Below are 24623 nucleotides of genomic sequence, written 5' to 3' on the forward strand. Positions count from 1 at the left end.
ATGGTGCAGATTCTTAGAGACATGGCAAGTATTTATTTGGAATCATTGAATATTTCAAAAGTGGCCATCTTGAGAACAGATTTGATCAACTTTAAGCATTGGTTTTTTCTCCATCCAATATTCCTTCATTGCTCTGTAGCTAGGAGAGATTTTTAAATTCTTGTTCTTCACGTTATTCCTTGAGAGATGGCACTCGCTATCTAGAGAAGCAGCCAAGGGACAAATTGAGCAAAAAGGGTTTTCTTCCTCCTTGATTTTTATTTCTTGGTCTGATTCCAGCTGGACGCAGGCCGGCTCCTAACCAATCCCTCCTGCATCTGATCCCATGAAATCCACCTTAGTCATACCTGAGAAATTCCATGTCTATGAAAGTAAGAGAGTCCACTTTTCTCTTATCCTAGGGAAGTGAACAGAAACCCCAAGCGTGCCTATGGAATGGGTTAGGAAAAACGATGACGAGTAGTACCAATGATCCCTTAGGTGGGTACTTTATAAAGCCACTTTCTACCCATTGTCCAAAGTCACAACAAATCTAAATTCATATATAGGACAGAGATAATTATTGATTTATGAACAAGAAAATTGTCTCAAAAAGAGAAGTTTGATTCCAAAAACTGGCACTCAGAAAAAAAATTTAAATAAAATAAAGTAAACAGAGGTTAAGGGTTACCTTGTTTAACGGGTGGGTGGGCATTAGAATCCAGACCTCCTGATGCCTCAGGATAGGAGGTGAGAGCTGGAGGGAGAGGAAGGGCACAGGGCCTGAGCCTCACATCCACCTGCCCTCTCAGGTTTAGACTTGGGGCATTTTCCCTAAATGTGGTTATATATAAGATCACAAAAATGACACTGAACAGATTAAAAGTAGGCATTGTCCCATAACTTTGATATAAGGAAATGTTTTAAAATACCACACATTTACTAGTGCTTTGGGCACTTCTTTTTTTAATTTTCTAGGGATCTCATGGAATATAGCCCAGGGCCTTACTATTCCCTGAGGACAGCTGTCCTCTCTTCCTCAGAGACCTTTCCTGAGACCTGCTGTCTCCTTCTTATCTTTATTCTGATGTCACCTTCTCTTTGAGGTTGACCTTGGCCATCAGACTGCAATGGTAATCCAACCCCCATCCTTCCTTCCTCCTTCATTTTTCTTTTTTTTTTTTTCTTTATTAGCAATTATCACTAACATACTACACATTTTACCTATTGATCTTACCATGAGCTTCCTCTTGCAAAATGTAAGGTCCATGGAGACAGGGAGTTTTTTTTGTCTATGTTTTTGTCTACAGTTGTATCCCAGCAGCTTGTGCAACATCTGGCATAGCATCTGCCTCGATAGATACATGTTGAATAAATACCTCTACTGTAGGAGTATTCCCTTCAGATAGCAGCCAAGTCGAGTTCATGGGTCCAGCTAGGCCAACTCACACCCAAACAGTAACTCTTGGGAGTAAAGGGCATCGGGAGCTTGTGAGGATGGCTTCCTCTTTAAAACTTGAGAAGCAAGTGAGAAATGGAGGCTTGGCAAGGCTCTCTGAAAAGTTAGTTACCCCATCCTAGAGGAATATTGGTAAAGAAAGAGTGCATCTTCTTTGAGCCATCAGTCAGTTTGAAACTAAACCAAATAGCAACATTATCCACAAGAATTCGCTATTGTAGAGCAGGCATGCTACTTGTATGGAATTAACCCCCACCGTAATAGGAATAGCCCCTGCTTAACTTAATCCCATCTGCCTCATTCTAATGATTAGTCCAGGGATGAGCACAGTTAGGAACTGTGAAAGGGACAGTGAGTCCCATCACTACAAAGAACCCAGGGGAGGACTTTTGTAGTGGTTAAGGAAATGGGCTCTGGAGTCAGGCTGCCTGACTACAGCACTTACCAGTTGGTTGACCATGAGAAAGTTAATGAACTTCATTTTTCTCATCTGTAAAATGGGGATAATAATAGTACACACACTATAAGGTGGTTGTAAAGACAGAGAAAATATAAAGCACAGAGCAAATTAGCTACTATTGTTGCAATTCCAGTGAGGAAAGGAAAAATAAATGAACAGAGGACTATGTTAGCAAATTATTCATTCATCAAGCAAACAGTCCATGAGCTCTTCCCCTTTGCCAGTTAGGGTTCATGGGAGGTATGGGAGTGAATCCAACTTGAGTCCTGTAGGGACTGGGGGAGATAAACCATGCATGAAATAACTAGTGTATTCCATAAAGTAAGCAAGTATGGATATAGTGATCTGAGTTCCCAGGAGAGAAACTACTTTACTTAGGTGATATGGACAATTGATGGAAAATTGACATAAGAAATTCAGCAAAAGCATGTCAAATCCTTACATATATGGTTTTAACTATAGCCATAATAATGATCATGTCCCCAAAACAAAACAAAACAAGAAATGACACAAGGTGTTAGACTAGTTCTTCTCCTTTTGAATGTCACTATAAATGCATGTTTAGGCCCTTGTTTCAAAAGAATCAAGTATAGATATCCACCCTAAGCAACAGTTCACCCCCATCCTCCAGCCCTCATCTCTCCCAAGCCAAGCTCAGTTTCTCCCCAGAAGTAACCACCATGGCCAACTTCCATTACCAAACCATTTGGTGAATAGACTTCACCATTTGTATGTATTTGCAAAGAGAAATATGTCTGACCTCAGAGACATTTAGGAAAGGCTGGGTCAGCTGAAGAACAATAGCATGGGGCACCTGGTTAATGTTTTTAAGAACTAACCTGTCATTTCATTGTCTGCAAGATTTTATGAAATTCAATAATTATGCACATTTCCTCATTTACGTTCTGATTTCAGGATGAATTTAAAACATTTTTGAAAGCTGCCGGACACAAACTCGTGGTGGTTGAATTTTCAGCAAAATGGTGTGGTCCCTGCCAAAGGATATATCCCATTTATCATGTAAGTACAACCAGTATCTATCTCACAGTTTTAGAAGGAATTTAAAGTCTCAAAATATTTTTCCCAGTAATTCTTAAAAGTTTAGCACTGATGAGCCATTATGGAGTCATAGTTTTTTGAAGCATTCTGATTAACCTGAAGATAATACACAAAGATCTAATTAGATAATTAGTGTACACACAGAAGATTAATACTACTTGTCTATGGATAATTCTACAAGGAACCAAGGAACATCAAGATGTGTAAAAAAGTCTAATTGTACAAATGAATGGGTTACTCATATAATATTAATGACATTTTACCAAAGTTCCAGAGTTCAGAACTTCTTTTTTTTTTTTGGAGGCAGAGTCTTACTCTGTCACCCTGGGTAGAGTGCAGTGGCATCATCATAGCTCACTGCAATCTCAAACTCCTGGGCCCAAGTGACCCTTCTGCCTCAGCTGAGGCAGGTACCCGAGAGCCTAGGACTACAGGCTCAAGCCACTGCACTTGGGTAATTTTTCTATTTTTAATAGAGATGGGGTCTCGCTCTGCTCAGGCTGGTCTCGAACTCCTGAGCTCAAGCAATCCTTCCTCCTCAGCCTCCCAGCGTGCTAGGGTTATAGGCGTGAGCTACCTCATATGGCCCAGAACTTCTAAACATTGGACTAGAATACAGATAAACATGATACTTGTTTATAACTTAAAAGAATCAACGTCCCCCAATTTTTCAACCTTATTATCAGAAGAAACTATACATCCATTTGTTAAAGACATTCTTTATTTTAGTTTTTCTACAGCTGTATTGAGGTGTAATTGATATGCAAAACATCTGTGTGTCTAGTGTATACAATTAACAGACATACACTATACCCATGATACCATTACCACAATCAAAACAACAGACATATCTATCACCTCCAACAGTTTCTTTGTATACTTTTGCTTTTGTGTGTGTGTGTATGTGTGTGTGTGTGTATGTGAGATAAGAACACTTAACATGAAATCTACTCTCTTGACAAATTTCAAGTGCCCAGCACCATAATGGTAACTCTAAGCACTGTGTTGTACAGTAGATCTCTAGAATTTACCTTGTACAGCTAGAACTTTATATCCATTAAACAACTCTCCAATTACTCCTCTCCCCATTCCCTGGCAATCACCATCTTATGTTCTGCTCTTTAAGCTATTTCACCTCATGTAAGTGAAATCATGCAGTATTCGTTCTTCCATGCCTCACTCATCATAAGGTCTTCCAGGTCTATCCATGTTGTCACAAACAGTAGGCAAATCATTTCTTACACATTCCTTTCTTGTCCTTGATCTACATTGTAAAATATTCTACTTAGTTGTAATCATATATTTATATTCAGATCTTTCTTCCACATACACATTGGTTCATGTTTTTATAGTTTCCAAACTAACATTTTAATGTCTACACAATGTTTTATCTAGTCAATTTTTCTAATAACCCACTCAAAAGTTTTTATCATTTTATTTATTCTTGGTATCATATGTTGCAGAATGATTTGGAAAGACTGAAGGCAGGTAACCCAAGGTGAATGACAGTCTAATGATAGGTTTTTCAAAACTAGGGCAATAGCTTTTAGACAAAAAGGAAAGATTGAATTCAGGAGACATTTTAGAGTTAAGATCAACAGAATAGATGACCAAATGTAACAGATTATATATGAGAAAGAACAGAGCAGAAAGAAGAGTTAATGGTGGTGGTGCTGATTTTTAGGGAAGGGGGTGGGAGTCCTAGGTGGAGGGAAGTGGATAGTAAGGGGGAAGCAATGTCCATAAGGGAACCCCACCTAGCAAGGAGCTCATATCTGTACCATATCTTTTGGCTATTACTTGGTACAAAAATGACAAACGTCATGTCCCTGTACACTTCCTGACAGACTTGGGAGACTCTGAAAACTTCATAAATAGAACCTGATTCTGGAGATTAGATGTCCATATAGTCAAACCCATTCTCACAATTCCTACTGTGAAGCATCCATTTATCTTCAGACTGGAAAAGTGCAAGTCAATTGCCACAGAATTCTTGGGCGATATCATTTTCCTGCCTGGCATGGAGATGCTATCAATCAAAAACAACATCATCTTCATCTGAAAAGTACTCCAAAACTCTGAAGACTTTTGTGTCTATTATCCAAGAGTTTCTCCCCAATTTCTTCATCTTGATGGACCCCTGAAGAAAGAGGTCCCACTTCAGTCACAATGGCCTGAACACTCCGTGCCATGCTTCTTCCTGCTTCTCCATGGCAGAATCCCCCAGTGACACTCTTTGTCTGTTTTTGTCTCCATTTGGTCAAGCCGTGGATGCCTCACACCACCATCAGAGAGAGGTACAATTTGAAATAGGCTATTGGAAATGCTTGAGATAGGATTTAAGCAAACAAATAAAGATGCTATCAAATGTCCTTAAGATATGAACACACCTTCCTGAAAAGAAACCCAAGAACTAACATTTATAGGCCACTGTTGCTACTGATAATGCTACATCCCCTTACCCCAGAGCCATTACCAGTGCCATTGTCACCATCATTGCCAAAGATGATTCCAGAACAAAACAGAAGCAAGGAGAATTACTTCTCCCCTCCTCCCACTTTCCATTTCCTGCAAATGCTTCCCCTTGGCAGAACCTAACTGGAAGTCAGCTGGCAAAAGAGTCTGGAAAATCTAGTTTTAATATGTAGTACAGCATGGAGGATGGCAATGGGGGTGGAATGCAATTAGGCTAACGGTCAGCACGGTGAGGTCGATATCACCTCAAGCAGAATTCTAACACCAGCAGCACCACCCCCTCCCAAAATGCCTGGCAAGAGAACTCTATCTTGAAGACCACTGAAGATAGACTCTCACAACTCCCCTCCCAGGAAAAAGCTACTATCCCTCCCCTGACCCCACTGGGTAAATGTGGACCTACCACACATTTTGTGATTTTTTTTATTTTTTTTTATTTTTATTTTTTTTTGGCCTTGTGTCATTCTCCAAGCTGAAACTCTAATTATATTTGGTTCTTTGACTCTGGTTCTGTCACTGGTCCTTGCACCATCTGACCTTGGCATCATCTGGCATTGGACTTGGTGCTGCAAGTTCTAGGCAGTAGGGAACACCAGAATGATGCTTAGCTCTTATTCAGTGAAGAAAATGATGAGATTCATAAATTTGGAAGTAGAGTTTTCTTTTTCATAAAACTTTGCAGCCTGTAGGTGGCCATCCCAACAGGCTGGGAAGCAGAGCCTCTGGCCAGAAGCCAGAAATAGCAATTGGAGGGAGGGATAATGGGGACAGGAATTTATGATGAGCAGGGTGGCCATATATACAAACTTAAGAAGCAATAGAAAGAGTCACGAACATTTATGAAAGAAGAAACATGCACATGCACTATCAAGCTTTACTTCCCTTTATGGGGTCCATGTTCAGAAAATGGCAGTCCTTGGTGTCAAAAGGTGAAGCAGAGGACATGAAAACCCTCTCTGCACGTACGCCATAGACTGGTAAAAACCACTCCGTGGTTGGTGGTCTCTTAACAGGAAGGAATGCTGGTGAGTTGTAGTGCAGAGACTGCCCACAGGGAGGAGTAGATCATGAGATTGGTTTCTGTTTAGCCCTCAAGGAAAAAGCAAGGGAGGGGTTCTAAGGAGGCCTGTCTGACTTCCCATCCCATCATGGCTGGGAACTCAGTTTTAAGCTTTCTCTGGGGTCCTCTTGGCCAAGAGGGCATCCACTGGGCAGATGAGGATTTTATTTTAGTTCACGTTCTCTTTAACAGATTTTCGTTTCTTTCCTGTGTTTGCCAAAAGACACTGCTTTCGTGCATATGTTAATATTTACCCTAAACTAATAGGGAATTTTTATTCTTTTATTTTGAAGGCAATGTCTCTGCAATACCAAAATGTGTTCTTTGCTAATGTGGATGTGGATGTTTCTCCGGTAAGAATCTTAAATCCTCTGCGTAGATACTTAAAATCTAAACGCAACGTAATCGAGTAGCACCGTCTCAGGGATTACATAATCAACTGAAAATCAAGTCGAATTTCACATTTTTTTTCTGATAAACTGTAATAAGCTCCCTTATAATGCTTTTGTATATTTTGTATTACTTAAGAAAAAAAAAAAAAGGTTAGCGAGTGTGTGGCTCTCCTGCCCTCTCCTCCTCGCCCACGCAGGGCAGACCTCACTAATCAATCCCGGCATCCTCCACCACTCACTGCGGTCTCTGTCCCGGAATCCGCCTCAGCAGAGTTGCTCCAGGCAGGCAATACCAGGATTTGCATCCCTGTGATAGATTATTAATTAATTCCTAAAACCTAACTCAACTCAGTGCATTATAGACCTTGCTTTCCTCTTACTATATCTTACCCTTTTTGTTTTTTTAAAACATCACAAGAAATTCCCAGAAATCCCTCCCTCGTGTCTCTGGCGCCATCCTTCTTCATCTCATCCTCCCAAAAATAATCAGCCCCATATTCTCAATCAAAATGTGTGTTAATAACACACACAATGTCTCTACAAAATTATTCTTCCTAACGTTTGTTAATTTATAATAAGGAAAAGTAACAATAGCAAGGGGTCCATGCATACATTAGATTGAATTTGAGCTTTAGAATGGAAAAAAAAAAGTGTTATTTACTATTCTGCCCTTTAATGCTTTTGTGGCCTATTATCATTTAACTTCTATAAAGTTCAGTGTCTTCAGCGGTAAAACAAGGCAATAATATTAATACTTAACAGAAGATAAAATACATTAAATATATGACATGGTCCTCAGAGCATAATAGAAATTCCATTTCTTCATTTCCTTCAAGCTTCATTAAAGTGTGACATTGTAAATTGCCCTTTAAGCTGAATCATATACTATAAATACAGAATCATATACTATGAACACAGCTAGGGTCACTATGGTCTTTATCTTTTTTTATATTCACAGAGTTGTGCAACCATCACATCAATTAAGAACATTTTTATCACTCCAAAAAGAAACACTATACCCTTTAGCAGTCACACCCAATTCCCTCCATCCCCCACCTCCAACCATAAATCTACAGTCTGTCTATAAGTTTGCTTATTCTGAACATTTCATTTAAAGGGAATCATAAAATATGTGGTCTTCAGGAACCGGCTTCTTTCACTTAGCATAAATTTTCAAGGTTCATCTATATTATAGAATGTATCAGTACTTTATTCCTTTTTATCTTGAATATTATTTTATTGCAGGGATAGACCACCTTTTATTTATCCATTCATCCATTGATGATCATTGGGTTGTTTGTACTGTTTAGCTATTACTGGAGTAAACATTAGTGTATGAGTTTCTGTGTGAACAAAAATTTTCATTTCTCTTGGGTACATATCTAAAAGTGTAATTGTTGGATCATATGGTAAGTCTATGTTTAACTTTTGAGAAACTGAGAAACTGTTTTCCAAAGTGGCTGCATCGTTTTACCTTCTCATTGGCAATGTACGAGAATTCTGATTTCTCCACACCCTCGCCAGCGTGTGTTACTGTCTGGCTTTTGATCATAGCTCTTTGTCTTTTAAGGTGAAATAAAATGCACACTTGTCTAATAGTGATTTGTTTATTAGTTGTCATTACTGTGGTTATGAAAATTCTAATTTTGTACGTGTGTGTTGGGTGGCAGGGAAAGAGATTAATGCCAATAAAATGATAGGTATATTAGAGATGTCCAATTCTGTGGATCCTGTGGGTGGCTAATTTTCTTTTGACTCCTCAACAAAATAAACAGCAACTACCATTTAGAAGCAGTTTGGAATAGATTAAAACAATTAGTATTCTAGCATATTTTCTTGTCCTTTGGCTCCAAATCTCTCACAAATAAAGATCACTAGCAAAGAGACTATAGAACTTAAAACAGAGAAACATATAACCCTTATATAAAATGCTGGACCAGTGTATCATCCCATGTCTCAAGGTTGAGTTATAAAGATTTATTTACTCTTTCCTACTTTTGCAATAGTCTCTTTCCATATTGGGTTCCACTGGGGCCCCTCTGCAATATTTCACAAGGTACTTTAAATAGAGCTCGTTTAGCCATTAAGCAACCATTCTGTTGTGGGCTCCATCTGTCACCTATCTCCTGGAGCTCTGGGATGAAAAGGCCCAGGAATGCTGCAATAGCCGTTTTCTATTGTGACTTTCCTGAAGGCTTTGAGAATATATTAGAAAAGTTCTCATCAGAGAATCTGTAAAGTGTCACACATCCCTGGACTTTCAGACATACCTTCTGAGAAGTTACCAAGTAACATGCTTAATACAGAGAGAGGACACCAAAACTGTGACTTCATGCCATTTCTTTTCTTTCCCAGGCCTTGGCTGAAAGCTGTAACGTCAAAGCAATACCCACATTTCAGATGTTCAAGAAAAACCAGAAGGTATGTTTTCATAGTAATCAGCTGGGTTGAATTAGATGATAGAACCATCAGAGTCCCCCCAAAAGCCTGGGTTATCATGAGTGGATGACACAACTGCATTTATTTTGAATACTTAGCAATGTAAATTTTAGTTTCCAAATGTTATATACTGACAAGGGGTAAAAAAATGCATAACTTATAATAGATCTCCCCTCTCTGACCATCTGAGGTGTCCAAATTCATAAGAATTATCCTACTATTACCTCTACTCTGGGGCAGAACCATCAAGAATCTTACAGAAAAGGACATAATGAAATTCTCGCACAAATATATATGAGTTATTAACAACAGTTGAGGAAATGTTAATCAAAAACTATCAAAAACAAGGTAATACAGCCCAGTGCTTGAGCACACTGGTTCTGAATTCAGATTTTCATGGTTCAAATATCACTTCTACCACTTTCTCACTGGGAACCTTGAGCAGTTTAGTTAATCTCTTTGTATCTTAGTTTCCCTATTTATGAAAACATGGATCATAATAAATTTTTCCCTCATAGGGTTGTTGTGAAAATTAAATGAATTAACATGACTAAAGTGTTTAGCCCCATCTTGGCAGTAAGTGTTATGGTAGTTATCTTAAAGATATTGATGGGATAAAATATCTAAAATACTCAGCATGTGATGAAACTAGTACTTTCATATATGGCCAGGGACATTGACAACTGTGAGTACCTTATAAAAGGTGATTTTGCAACACACTTAGGAGACACAAGATGCTCATTTCCTTTAACACAATCACCCCACTCCTGGGAGCTTTTGCTACAGAAATATCTGAAGGAAAAATAAACAGCTAAGTGTATCATAACTGTAGCATTATTTCTAATTTTAAAAATGGAAGCAATCTGAACGTTTTCTTTTTTTAATAGAATGGCTAAGAGAATTGTGATAAATGTACTATATGAAATCGCATGCGAGTAAAAAACATTATGAAGAATATATGTAAAGTAAAACAAATCCATGCTTAAGCTTTGTAAAGATTATGTCTGCAATGTGAAGAATGAAAGCATTTGATATGCTAGCAGTAGAATTTTATTTTCAGTTTCTATTTGTATGTACTTGCTGTAATGTAATTGGTGTAATAGATTTAAATTGTTTTTCAATAAAACACTACATATTCCCTCCTTTGGGCTTTTACTTGAAAGTTAAAGCTATTTAACATATGTACCCTCAATTCACTCTACCTACTTGTCAAATTGTCTATGTATTATCTTTTATTATTATATCTTCTACTTCTCTCCCATCTCAGAAATGAGTATGCCTCCTCCTTTTGAAATCAGTTCCATTCATGTACCTTGATTGCATTCCTTCCCTTCTGCTCCAAACCTCTGTCTATCATCCTCTTTCAAACTTGGAGTTTGGACACTTTTTTTGCCACCCAGCATCCTTTTTCCATTCTTTATTAACAGTTCTCTGATTTTCCTCCGAGGAATCATGTCCTTTTCCATTCTTAGCCTATGTGCTTCCTCAGGGCTCCATCTCCACTCTCGGAACAGTGAACTCCATCCCCATCAGCAATGGGCCTTTGACTCAGCCAAGCCACTCCAAGCCAAACCAGAGCTAATTGCAGGACTTTGCTTGAGCAGCTAGGTAAAAGCCTATTCTTTTGATATTGCTGGGTTTGAATTTGGGAAAATAAAAGGCTGAAACTACAGCTAATTTGTCACCATATGGAACCTGAAATGAATCCACCATACAGAGGAAAGCAGAGTCAAGCCAAGAGGTACTAATGGCATTGACTGAACCCTGAATCTATCCATGCCTGAAGCTTGAACTGTCTCCATAGATTATTTAGTTATGTAAACTTTGGGTTGGTTTTTCTGTCACTTGGGACCAAAACATCTCCCATAAACATATCTGAATTTCTCTCAGTCTGCTCTCCTTCATTTTGTGGTCTAATTCTTGAAAGAGTAGAAGACATTTACTGTTTCCAATTCTTAAATTCCACTCATTCCCTCATCTATATATCTACTCTCTTGAAAGTCACAAAGGATCTCCCTGCACCTAATTTAAATAGCCATTTCTCAATCCTTGTATTCCTTGGTTACACAGAAGCACCATAACTAATCAGCTTCCATATTCTGGAAACTTCTTCTTTTAGCTTCTATCCCTGAAACCTCCCCGAGCTATCCTCTGGCTTCTCTGTCTCCTGCTGCATTCAAGTATAAGTGTTCCCCAAGGTTCTACCCTTTTCCTAGTCTACCTTCTCTACTTCAGCAATGGCACCCCTACTTTCAGTTCCACCTGTAAATACCTTTTGCTTAGACAATTGCAACAGTCTGACTCACCCCCAAGTTAGCACTATAGCTCTGTTCTCTTCTCCAAACAGATCTACACACAGCTCCTTGTGTGTGTCATTCCCTTATTTAAAATTTGATACCCCTACCCCTTCATTGCCTACAAATCAAGGCTAAACCCTTGTATTCAAGGCTGGCGTTTCAAGTTTCTCCATAATTTTGACCCAATCCACTGTTCCAAGCCCTTTTCTGTTTAACTCAGATCTTAACTTCAAGTATCTTCTCATACTATTCCAAGCACCTGGAGAAGTTCATGTCTGATTTGAAAGCCCAGTGTCTAGAAAGATCCCAGGTGGATATAACACACTCATCATGAGTGTGATGAATGAGTGAGTGAGCAAATGAATGAATGGGTGGATGCTTCTGTCTCCTCCTGCATCCCACTGCCAGCTCTCCCTCCTCTCCTGATTCTGTCCTGGTGCCAACCTGACTCAGGGCAAATTTCTCTCCCACTTTATATGGTTTTCTGGTTTCATTCCTTCTGCAGATGCTACTGCTTGCTGGCTGCTGCCATTCAACAGTTTTGACTCTATTTTATGATGATATAACACTCTGAGTTCGCAACCATCTAGGCTTTTGAGCAAGTCCAAGCTATGCTTTTGAGGAAAGGCTTGGCACTGCTTGGTGTCAGTTCTGTGTGGAGATGGTAGTTTCCCCATTAAGCAGGGGTAGAGGAAACTCTTATAAACAATTATATCTTAACTGGTGTCTGAAGGGTATGGATCTCTTCTGAATTGATGGAACAAAATGCTTGCATTCTAAGGATCACTAAAGATCTCAAATCTGAATTTTCTTTTTTTTTTTATTTCAGCTTATTATGGGGGTACAAAAGCTCAGGTTATATATATTGCCCATGTCCCGCCCATCCCCCTGAGTCAGAGCCTCAAGCGTGTCCATTCCCCAGACAGTGCCAAGTGGCTATTAGAAAATGAAACTAACTGTCCATTAAGCTAATCTACCCTTCCATATTCTAATTCCAGAGTCAGCCAACAAGCCTCTGATTATAATGTGGATACACAGGTCCCAAGAAGTTTTCTTGGGAATTGAATCTCTCATTGAATATTGCTAACAGCATCCTGGTTATGGGTTAAAAAAAAAAAAAAAAAAAAAAAACTTGAGACTATTTAGGTCACATTATACAAATGAGTCTACTTCTAAGCTTTGTGTATACGTGTAATCGTATCTCCTGACAGATTCATACCTCAATCAATTTAGAAAATTTGAAGATGTCCAGAAAAGTTTGTAAGACTGGCTCTATTTGATAAAGAATATCAATCTCCTATGCAAAAGACAATGGCCAATAAAAGGAGGAGGACATTCTACAGAGACTGTGTTGCAAATCTTTTACTCTTGTGACTCAGCCCCTACATTTGGTTTCTGAGCAACACTGCAGAGGTCTGCAGGGTCCCCAATTCTGCCATTGCCTCCAGAGCTGTAGTTAAGCCATGACCCTCTGAAACTCCACCTGGGTTCTACCTCACAGTGGTCTGCAAGAAAAGTCACTGGAACCAGGGGAGGTTTGGGATGGCCAGGCAAAAAGACTTGTTCACGTCAACTTCCTTCCTCTTTCAATAGAACTGACAAGGAAGGCTTCCACTGGCATCCACTGTTTTCCTGGGGGTCAAGGAAAATCAAATTCACTTCTTTGAATTTCATAACTATGCTCTTCTCTTTTATCTGGGACAGCACAACCGGAAATTGAATTATTAAAGCAGTTAAGTGCTATGTATCTATTATTATTATTATTGAAAAAGTAAAAGCCTGGAGTCCAGTTTCTATTAAGGATTGCTACAAGAAATGTCTTCGCATTTCTGGTAAAGCTTCTGGCAAAGAGCCACTTGTCCACTATGCCCTTTGAAATGCACGTTGTATAAAAAGCCTTATGATAATTCCTCCCAGAACAGAGTTGGGAGAGTTACTTGCCTCCCTTAAAAAGATGGTCTGCTTCCTTACAGAAGCATTAGGGAATCCCTTGGGTTTCTCTTTGTGCCATTGCTGCCAAGACTCTCTGGATGACCTTGGCTTGGCTGCAGTAGCCTCCCTTACCCACAGTTTCCTGGCACTCCCCGACTGCCATCCCCATGCCATATTATCCTTGAATGGTTTCATTATTTTATCTTGCCCTTCATTCCAGCTCATTATAAGTATTTTCAAAGTATGTAAAGTATAAATAAAATAAACTTCAAAAACCTAAAACAAATGAAGTTATATATGCAATGATCTAGGGCCATGGTAGATGATGGGTATTCCCCGGTCGCTGGAAGTTTTCATGCAGAGGTTGGATGGACATCTGGCAAGGATGCAATATAAGGAATGGCTGTAATTATGTCATGGTTTTAAGGTAAAGGAGAGACAAAGCAAATGAAAGGTGATAATTAGGGTGGGCCTGTTTCTTCCTGCTGTATTCCTTAGTGTTTTCATCTAAGACATCACACCATGTTCCAGGAAGATTAATTATAATAAGTAAGTTCATTCCTGCGGTGTCTTCCAGAGATGGGTCCCCAAACCTTGGCTGGTTTTATAACCAGAATATTACACTGTATTCTATTGTAAGTAGTTCATAAATTTGACTTATAGACCCTCTTAAAATCCAATAAAGACTATAAACTCTTTCTCTCACCAGACAAAGGAACATCTGCACATAAACTGAAATGTCCAGATAATACTAAGGCACTCAATGACCCTCTGAAGCCCATAAGTGGGTCCCCTGGTTTGATAACTTTGGTTCCAGACCCATGGTTGGTGTATGTCTATGGAGTGTGGAAAGGAAGAGAAACAAAGAATTAGCAAGTTTAGGCCAATTGCTGAAATATGAGCCAGCTATCAAAAGTGGACTCCATCTTTCATTCTTTGACAGAGTAAAACAGCTTCCCAAAGCTCTTGGGTCCACTAATGAGAGTGATGGGATATGAGTACATCAATGCTAATAAATTAATTATTCACAAGTGAATAATTCACAAGAACCCATCTGCTGGACTGAGCTATCACATTAGGTGGGGAGAAGCTCATGCCCTTACTTTTGCTAACCATAGGGCTCTTGTTGAGATCATGAGAGTCATTTCCAAGAGCACGCTCCTTAAAGTAGGCACAAAGATTAAAAGACTCCTAAACAGGCAATACCATGGTGTGCTAGAGAGGATGAGATTGGAAGCAGGGGTCACAAACTTGGTGGCTTCAAGGGCAAGGTAGGGGCCAGGTGCAGTGGCTCACGGCTGTAATCCTAGCACTCTGGGAGGCCGAGGCGGGAGGATCGCTTGAGAGACCAGCCTGAGCAAGAGGGAGACCTCCCTCTCTACTAAAAATAGAAAGAAATGATCTGGACAGCTAAAAATATATAGAAAAAATTAGCCGGGCATGGTGGCACATGCCTGTAGTCCCAGCTACTCGGGAGGCTGAGGCAGAAGGATTGCTTGAGCCCAGGAGTTTGAGGTTGCTGTGAGCTAGGCTGATGCCACGGCACTCTAGCCAGGGTGACAGAGCAAGACTCTGTCTCAAAAAAAAAAAAAAAAAAAAAAAAGGGCAAGGTAGGGAGAATAGGGTAAAACAATAGCAAGTAAGGAGCATGGTGGTCCCTGGAGAATCACCTTCCCAAGTGCTTGCTGTTCTACTTCATGAACAGCTGTGCTTGATCCATCTCCCACAAGATTATCTGCAGCCAGTTTTTGCCATCTCTGGAGTTGTATGACTATAGGTCGAAACCCAGGTCGGTCTGCCTCTCACTAGTGGGTGACATTGGGAATGTATTATAACCACCTCGAGTCTTACTTTCCTTTGCTGTGAAATAGGGACTAAAATATCTGTCCTTGAACAATTGTCATGAAATTTGCAATAATGTATATAAAGTGCCTGGCACTGGATTTAGTACATACTATAAAACGTAGCTATCATTAGGCCCCAGCATCTAGCAGTGCATGCCCATCTCCCTAAAAATGTATAAATAAATAGGAAGGTAGAAATAAAGTTTATGAGAGACCTCTAAAGCTCTTTGAATAACTACAACACCTAGTTAAGCTGAGTCATCTTGTTAAGATGACCTGTTAAGATTCAGGAGTTACCCAGCCAATAATACTCAACCTGTCAAGGATTGTGTTAGACACAGAGGCATTCTGCAAGGGACCAAAAAAAAAAAAAAAGTACAACTCTCACATGGTCTTCTGGGCTCTGAAGGGTACAGATCCCTAAAAGGGGTTCCCTAACAGCCCCCACAGCAGCTGATACACTGGCAGAGATAAATTGACTAGAAGGGCAAGAAATAAGTGAGATGGAGGGAAAGTGGGCCAAGTACAACAACTTTTAGCACCATTTAGCAACTTTTAGCACCATTGCTAAAGATGCTGCTCTCAGCTTTGGCAACTGAAAGGCCCACGTGTGTCTCTTCTCCAGGGTGACGCAAGTGAGCCAGGATATTGCAAGTATAAAGTCAAATCTTATCTTTTATTTAAATGTTTGATATTTTGTTTATCGTGGATTTTTGCATCAATTTAATTTAATTTTGTATTTACTGTTTATGAAAACATTATTTATCTTGATTACTGAATTTTGGGCAACCACCCCTTAAATTTTTCACCCTGGTTCCAGCTCTGCTCTTCTCTTCTGAATTTTAAATTGTGGACTTACAGGGATGTTTTGTTCAGTGATTCACCAGAAAGACTTACATACTCAGTAGGAAGTTATAGTTATGATTTATTACAGCAAAGTATACAGAGCAAAGCAGCAGAAAAAAGATATTCATTGGTGGAGTCCAGAAAGGTCCTGCATAGACTTCTGGTGTCCCCTCTTTCAGAGGACACATAGGAGTGCTCTCTCCCTCTCTCTCTCTTACGATGAACTTCAGGTCCATGTGTGGAATGACCCTGCCTACGGCCACCCCTTTGAGCTCAGAGACCAAGGTCATTATGAAGGTGGAGGATGCTTGTCATATAGACATATCTTGCTGCACAGCCATTACTACATAACCGGTAGTGGCAATAGAAACTCAGGACTGGAACAATAAAACCAGGTACACATCATCAATATTGATGTTTATGCAAAACAACTTGAGAAGGCAGCATGGCATGGTCCATCACTCCAGGTGTATATAACAAAGTCATCAATCACTAATCACCAACCCAAAGAACACTTGGAGAGGGCTACATTTCTGGGAGTTGGTGAAGGGTCAATGGTGTTTCTCTGGGAGACACACAAGGAGAAAGCAGCCAGACTTGCTGTGTTAACTCTTTTCTCACAAGGCGTTGTGTGGATAGTCAAAATATCACCTTTATTACAAGTAGTGGTGGTGCTAAATTGTGCTCATGGAAGAACGTGTCTGGGACCTATGTCAACAGACTTCGTACTATTTCCTTGAAGCCTAGACCTTGAAGTAACCCACCTGTGGCATAATCTGAGTCAGTAGCGGAGAAAATTAGCTGCCCAGGTAATAGAGGTATCACTGCATTGCACAACTATGAAGCCCCAAAAGTGAGGACAGAGGGTGATGGCCTTCCAGACCTCTATGTAGATGGCAGGCCTTGGGCCTCCTTCCCACATTCTGTCCAGAAAGACAGTGAGAGGAGAGTGTAACCATCCCCTGTGTGGAGCATCCCCCAAAAGAGAGAGGATAGGCACGAGCTCATTCCTTTATCTGGGTTTAACAGATAAACTCACCTCTAAACTAGGGGAGAAGTAAATGAAGAGATATAAGAAACAGGTATATTTTCCCAATACTGGGCATCTGGGCAGATTTTCCAGTAGAAACATGAGAGCAGGAGTATATGCTACTGATGGGAATAGCCCCCAAAACCATGTTTATCCCTGAGAACAAAGTTCCATCCTACCCTTCCAGTAATGGGCAGCATGACATTTCCTCTGGCCAGAGTCCAAAATCATTTCTCTTATTCTCACTATGGCTTAAGATGAATTCCCACATTAGACCCATGCCCCTTTGGCCCTTCCACAGAAAGCCACATTGTACTGAGAACCCAGCTCCCAGGCAGCTTCAGGTGTCTCCTCAACAACTTCAGTTGACAGCACAGAATAGAGTTGGCAAACTCTACAGCCCAAGGGTCAAATCCGACCCTCCACCTATTTTTGTAAATAAACTTTTACTGGAACACAACCAATGCCCATTCGTTTTCATGTTGTCGGTGGCTACTTTAGCACTGCAACGGCAAATTTCAGTATTTGCAATGGAGACCAAATGGCTTACAAAGCCTAAAACCGGTATTAATTTGACCCTTTATAAAACAAAATTTGTAAGCCCATAACATGGAAGAAGAAAAGCACTTTTGTCATTATTTATGCCATCAATGCTCAAAGAATCAGATACGTAAGCAGAGTTTCTAAATCAGCTACAAGAAAATAAAAGTAAATTGGTATTTTACTGATATCTCATTATTAGAACAAGTTGAGGAAAAGGCCAGTATAGATAAGAAAAAAAATTAACAGGTTAAGAGATAGGGTCTTGCTCTGTCACCCATGCTGGAGTGCAATGGCAGGATCATAGCTCACTGCAGTCTCGAACTCCTGGGCTCAAGCGATTTTCCGGCTTCAGCCTCCCAAGTAGCTGGGACTATAGGTATGTGCCACCACACCCTGCTAATTTGTGTGTGTGTGTATTTTGTAGGGATGGGGTCTCACTATGTTGCCCAGGCTGGTCTTGAATTCCTGTCCTAAAGTGATCCTCCCACTTCAGCCTCCCAAATATAGGCTCTTTTCTTGAATTTGAGTGCATGTAAATTCAAGGTGCCTTCTTTTTTTTTTTTTGAAACAGAGTCTCACTCTGTTGCCTGGGCTAGAGTGAGTGCCGTGGCATCAGCCTAGCTCACAGCAACCTCAAACTCCTGGGCTTAAACGATCCTCCTGCCTCAGCCTCCCAAGTAGCTGAGACTACAGGCATTCACTACCATGCCTGGCTAATTTTTTCTATATATATTTTTAGTTGGCCAGATAATTTCTTTCTATTTTTAGTAGAGACAGGGTCTTGCTCTCGCTCAGGCTGGTCTCGAACTCCTGACCTCGAGCGATTCACCCGCCTCGGCCTCCCAGAGTGCTAGGATTACAAGCGTGAGCCACCATGCCCGGACCAAGCTGCCTTCTCTTTTTTTTTTTTTTTTTTTGAGACAGAGTCTTGCTCTGTTGCCCTGGCTAGAGTGCCATGCATCAGCCTAGCTCACAGCAACCTCAAACTCCTGGGCTTAAGCAATCCTTCTGTCTCAGCCTCCCAAGTAGCTGGGACTACAGGCATGCGCCACCAAGCCCAGCTAATTTTTTCTGTATATATTTTTAGCTGTCCAAATCATTTCTTTCTATTTTTAGTAGAGACGGGGGTCTCGCTCTTGCTCAGGCTGGCCTCGAACTCCTGACCTCCAGTGATCCACCCGCCTCGGCCTCCCAGAGTGCTAGGATTACAGGCGTGAGCCACCGCGCCCAGCCACAAGCTGCCTTCTTGATTTGAGTTAGCTCAACTCCAAAAGCCTGAGTTCCTTTCAATTGTAAGGCCTTGTGAAATTCAAAAGGGAAGTGTTCGAACATCTACAACGTGATGCAGATGGTTCTGGGGAAAAGATGGGTGAGGGAGGAGGCAAAGAAAGGAGCTAAGACAGGATCAAGCAGTGATTAACATTGTCTACCTCTCCCCAAAAGGTGGAGGTACTTTTAAAACTTCTCTTATTAGACATATATTTTCCATTTTATTCATACCATTTAATGCCTTAGTAAACCTTCTTTAAAAAGAAAAAGAACATGATATCATGGTAAATTATTAAATTATATTGTACCTACAAACATTTCTACAGCCATTCCCAAAAAAGTGTCTTGTGCTTGTTGGTTGCTTTAGGTTTTTTATTGTTTGTGGTTGTTGTTGTTTTTAACTAAGTACAGATGTCTAGAAAACTGATGAGCTCTCATACAGCTAGTCCAAATATAACTTCAGTATTCACTCAACCAAAATTGTCTATCAACTGGCCGAGGCATTTTATTATAATTACTCTATGAGTGTGTCATTAGTCAGACTTTGAAGTCTAATTTAAACCCTCCATTTGTTAGGAGGGGAACCCTGTCTCCAGTTGCCTTTTGAGTTTCCCAGCAACAGTAATAGACTTTGTATACGTGATTAAATGTCTTTGGCATAAAAAAAAACTGCCTCTGGTTGAACCTGGGTAATGGGCAAATTGGAGGTGTCCCTCTATTTTATTTTTGTGTATGTTTAAAAATGTCCATAATAAAATATTTGTTTAAAACTGATTGTTGGGCTTAGATGGCTCAGTTATGCATGAACAGCCACCCCGTATTCCATTAGTCTCAGCAAACTGGCTTATGATTTTCATTAGCTGTCATTTCCAGGGTGGCAGCAGTACAGGAGAAATGAAGGCATTGAGAAGAGAGAAGCAAACCCACTTCGCGATGCTTCAGAGTGCAATGTGCCTTTGAGACGCACAGCAAAGCTCAGATTAAAGTGAGAAAACATTCTGGGCAGAAATTATATGCTAATTGCCTTGCATACATATTTCTTCAAAAGAAAGTTACTTATGAAATAAGCTCTCATCTGTAACCTGCTCCTCATCCTATTAAGCTCCTGTATGCAAAGCCCAGTGCTAGATAGGGAGACACAAATGTAACATTTGTCTTAGGCAAACCGAACACAAAAGAATAGACAGGTAATACCTAGTCCCTGAAACTTAGCACTACCCAGAGTCTTGGATCCATACTTTAATGACCAGAAATCAGCTTAGCTCAACTCAGGCCTAAAATCATCAATAGAGCACCTACTCTGTGTAAGGCTCTATCTAGGCTAGATACTAAAAATATGAAGGAAATACGGTTTCCATCCTTGGTCTCATGAAGAAGACAGATGACAAAAATCAATTATTTAACAGTGGAATGTACAAAGTTCTATGGAATCACGAGAAAAAGTTCAAGGAAGGCTTCATGAGTTAAAGTTAAACCATCTTGAAGAATGATTAAGATTAGCAAGTGAGAAAATATGGGAAGAAGCAAGGTTATAAAATAGCATGGGTGGGTGTCAGAAATTATTTGACTAATAAATGACAATAATACAAAATTATCACTAGCAAATGAGCTCCATGAGGGGATTCTGTCTATTTTGTTTACAATAAGTCCAGCTTACAGTAGACACTCATGAAGTGTTTGTTAAATGAACAAATAAATCCAACTCTAAAGTGTTGCTGGAGTTCAGAGTTTATGGTAGGGAGTGACAATGAGGTAGACAGGACAAAGTCAAGGAGGCCTTGTAAGAAGCTTGGATTTTATTGGATGTGTAGCATGGGAAAATTTTCTCCCATTCTGTAGGTTGTCTGTTTGCTCTCGTGATAGTTTCCTTGGCTGTGCAGAAGCTTTTTAATTTGATCAGGTCCCATTTATTTATTTTTGTTGTTGCTGTGATTGCTTTTGGGGTCTTCTTCATAAATTCTTTGCCTAGGCCAATGTCTATAAGAGTTTTTCCCACATTTTCTTCTAGAATTCTAATAGTTTCACACCTTAGGTTTAAGTCTGTTATCCACTGTGATTCTACTAAGTGAAGTATCCCAAGAATGGAAAAATAAGCACCACATGTACTCACCAGCAAATTGGTTTCACTGATCAACACCTAAGTGCACATATAGTAATAACATTAATCAGGTGTCGGGCAGATGGGGGGGAGGGGATGGGTGTATACATACATAATGAGTGTGATGTGCACCGTCTGGGGGATGGACATGCTTGAAGCTCTGCCTCGGGGGGTGGGGAGGGGGGGCAAGGGCAATATATGTAACCTAAATTTTGTACCCCCGTAATATGCTGAAATTAAAAAAATAAAAAATTAAAAATAAAGAAGCTTGGATTTTATGGTTGTGGGAAAACACTGAAGACATTTACAAAGAAGGCTGGCATGACTGGATTTGTGGTTTTGAGCTTCAGGGACAAGAAGTGACCTGAGAGGCACAAGACTGAGAGAGAGAGACACAAATTACATAGGTGTTGCTAAAGTCCAAGTGAAAGCTGACCAAGGTCAAATTAGGTAGCAAATTAAATGTCACCTAAAGCCATCAGAATGGCTAACATGAAAAAGACTGGCAATACCAAGTGTTGCCAAGGATATGAAGCAACCAGCATACTCATCCTCTGCCAGTAGAGTATAAATTGAAAATATATAGAGTATAATTTCAAAAATTGGGTGGCTTCTACTAAAGCAGAACCCCACAATTCCACTTTTACTTATACAACAGAATGCATATGTGCCTCCTAGGATGTCCCCACAAAGATATGGGCAAGAATGTTCCTAGCAGCACTATTTGTCATAGCTAAAATGGGTAAATTGTGTTATATTCATGCAACAGAATACCAAAAGACAGAGAAAAATGAATGTAGTGCCACTACACAGATAAATCTTATAAGCATCATGTTGAGTGGAACATGCCAGACATAGAAGATACATTCTGTAGAATTCCATCTATAAAATTTCAAAAACAGGCAACATTAATTTATTGTGGAGAATTCAGAGTAGTGGCTGCCTTTGAGCATTGGGCAGTGACAGAAGAGGAGGTATCTGGGTCCTGGCAAAGCTCTGTATCTTGATCTAGGTGTGGTTACACAGTGTGCTCTCTCTGTGAGAGATTCTTCAAACTATATTCTTACAGTTTGTGCAGTTTTATGAATTTATGGATTTTTTTAATGTGGTTTTGGTTTCCTGGCTCAGGTATCAGGGTGGGTGATAGTATCCTGTGCTAGGGTGAGTGTGAAGGAAAAAGAGTCAGACCTCACAGTAGGCCCTTATTACACCTGTGGCTTCTGGCTGCCCTTGGTGGCTGTCAGGTGTCACAGCAAAGTCATATCATAACCCCATGCTTACGGAAATCCACTTCCCTAGAAATCCCCCCTGTGCCCTCCTATTTCTTACACTCCTAGAGCCTGTGCCATTCCTCCATGAGGGGCAGTTTCCTCCAAGAAGAGGAGCCCATCTGTAGGGGGCCCCAAGCTCTCTTTGATTCCACACTGCCCATCGGCAGTGGGGGATGGGCTAAGACAAACAAGCACGATCTGATCCACTAAGGTTATTGCCATAAAGATGACAAGAATATCTTCTTCTAGACCACTGGGGGCTCAGAGGACTGTCTGGAGTTACATGGCGGTGGGCATGGGGAACAGACACACCTAGGATCTCCTTATCCTGTGCCTGCCTGTGCCTCCCTTCTGCTCAGAGGGTCTAACGTGTATCTTTACTCGAGTCAAGTTACTCCTGAAGTAAAGGGGCAGAGGATGGGGCCTTGGGAGGAATCTTGTACAGAAGCCACAAGAGAAGGATAAGGGGCAGCCACTACTCCCACATAGTGACACCTGCCCTTCCAAGTCCCATGGGAATAAGAGAGTCTGAAGTGGAACCCCAAATGTTTTATGCTCTGCATTCCACCCCAGCATCAATCAGAGACAAGGGATATGTTTCCTTTAAGACCAGATTGACCTGTCTAGGAAGTCCTGATGCTCCCACATGAAAAGAATTTAAAAAGCACATCCCTCTCTCCCAGCCTCCAGCCTTATTATGGAGTGTGCGAAGGCTTCCTTTGTCTCATCTTGGGCCCTAGCTTACTGGCAATGGGTTCCGCACACTGGCCACTTTGCTAAGCTTAAGGTCCTCTTCCTGCCAAGCCTGGTCACTCAGGTAGCCAAGCCCTGCCTAGGTTCCCACCAGATGTTGCTGTCTTGGTACCAGCTCTGGCCTCAGATGTCCCAGAGATGATGAAACTCCCTTCCTGCCCCGGAACCACCATCCAGCTGCCACCTGTACTGCCGCTTGACTCTTAGGAAAGAGAAACTTTTTCAGATCCTTTTTCTCCCTGCTAGCCACTAGACTATCAGGGATGCAGATCCTTTCTGACACCTTCTTCCCCTGGCCAAGGCCAAGAGAATTACTTATAGGGGAGATGGTTACAAACCAGACACTCAGATAAATCATGAAATTCTGCACCCACACTTAGGTAACCCTATTCTCAAGAATCGAAAGAATAATTTGCTGTTACAGAAGTGGATTCAAGGTCAAGCAGGTAAGCGAAATGGGATCAAGAGGGAGTCAAAAGTCTGAGGCTTACTTTGAAGGAATAAATAGCATGACAGCCTTCAGATAGTGCTGCTGGAGGTGCAGAATCATTAGCTGTGGGGATGCTTTCTCCTCTGCAGCACACTGAGCACTGATGTGCGTTCTAGGCTTTTTGAACCCTTGTCCCAAAATTCTAACACTATTCCTAGCTGCTAAAATCCCCCCTTACCAGAAACTCAAGTCTTCAACCAATCCAAGCCTCAGCTTACCCACACCCTTCCTTCTCTCCAACCACATAATACAATTAATACTAAAGTGAAAATGAATAGGAATGGTCTTTGACTTCCATATTTTATCAAACATAACATGCTCATGAAAGGTGCACCATTATTTCATAAACTACTAAAAAATATCATATCCAATTAAAATATAACATACTGTGAAATGCATCCTGATTCAGAAATATGAAAATCTGAAAAGAAAATGTGCTTCCTAGAATCAGTTAATTACAATACTCTTACCTGGGAAGAATGGGAAATCACCTTTTGATTTTAGAAGATCATGTAAATGAATTAACAAGCCTTCAATACCAATGTGTATAAAAGCTCTGAGAAGTTTCAATAGTTGTGTTTCTTCATTTCCAACACCATTATACATTTTAGATCTTAGATTAGGGGAATATTATGGAGAATTAGATATCTGGCAAAGCTTTAGCATAAACAATTTTGAAAGGGTGCCAAATATTAAAATATCATGAATTTATTATGTTCAATGTATATTTATATTTGAAGTGTCTTGCAGATGATAGAAATGAGGAGCAGTGACTTTATAGTCTGGAACAAAAGTCCTCAAAGCCTCAACATCTTTGAAGTACTCGATCCAATAAATATTTCATATTTGTGTATTTGTGAACAGATTTATGAATTTTGTGGAGCTGATGCTAAAAAGTTGGAAGAGAAGATTAAACAACTAATGTAA

General features: G+C 40.3%; 1 protein-coding gene across 1 annotated transcript; it reads left to right on the plus strand.

The window, feature by feature from the left end:
- LOC123645902 (thioredoxin domain-containing protein 8-like) lies at positions 1 to 24623 on the plus strand. The gene is made up of 5 exons (XM_045562429.1): positions 1 to 24; positions 2814 to 2918; positions 9240 to 9305; positions 23587 to 23652; positions 24561 to 24623. Exons 1-5 carry the CDS (start codon positions 1 to 3, stop codon positions 24621 to 24623), a joined length of 324 nt encoding a protein of 107 aa, XP_045418385.1.

This window comes from Lemur catta, chromosome 10, assembly GCF_020740605.2.
Source record: "Lemur catta isolate mLemCat1 chromosome 10, mLemCat1.pri, whole genome shotgun sequence".
NCBI lineage: Eukaryota > Metazoa > Chordata > Mammalia > Primates > Lemuridae > Lemur > Lemur catta.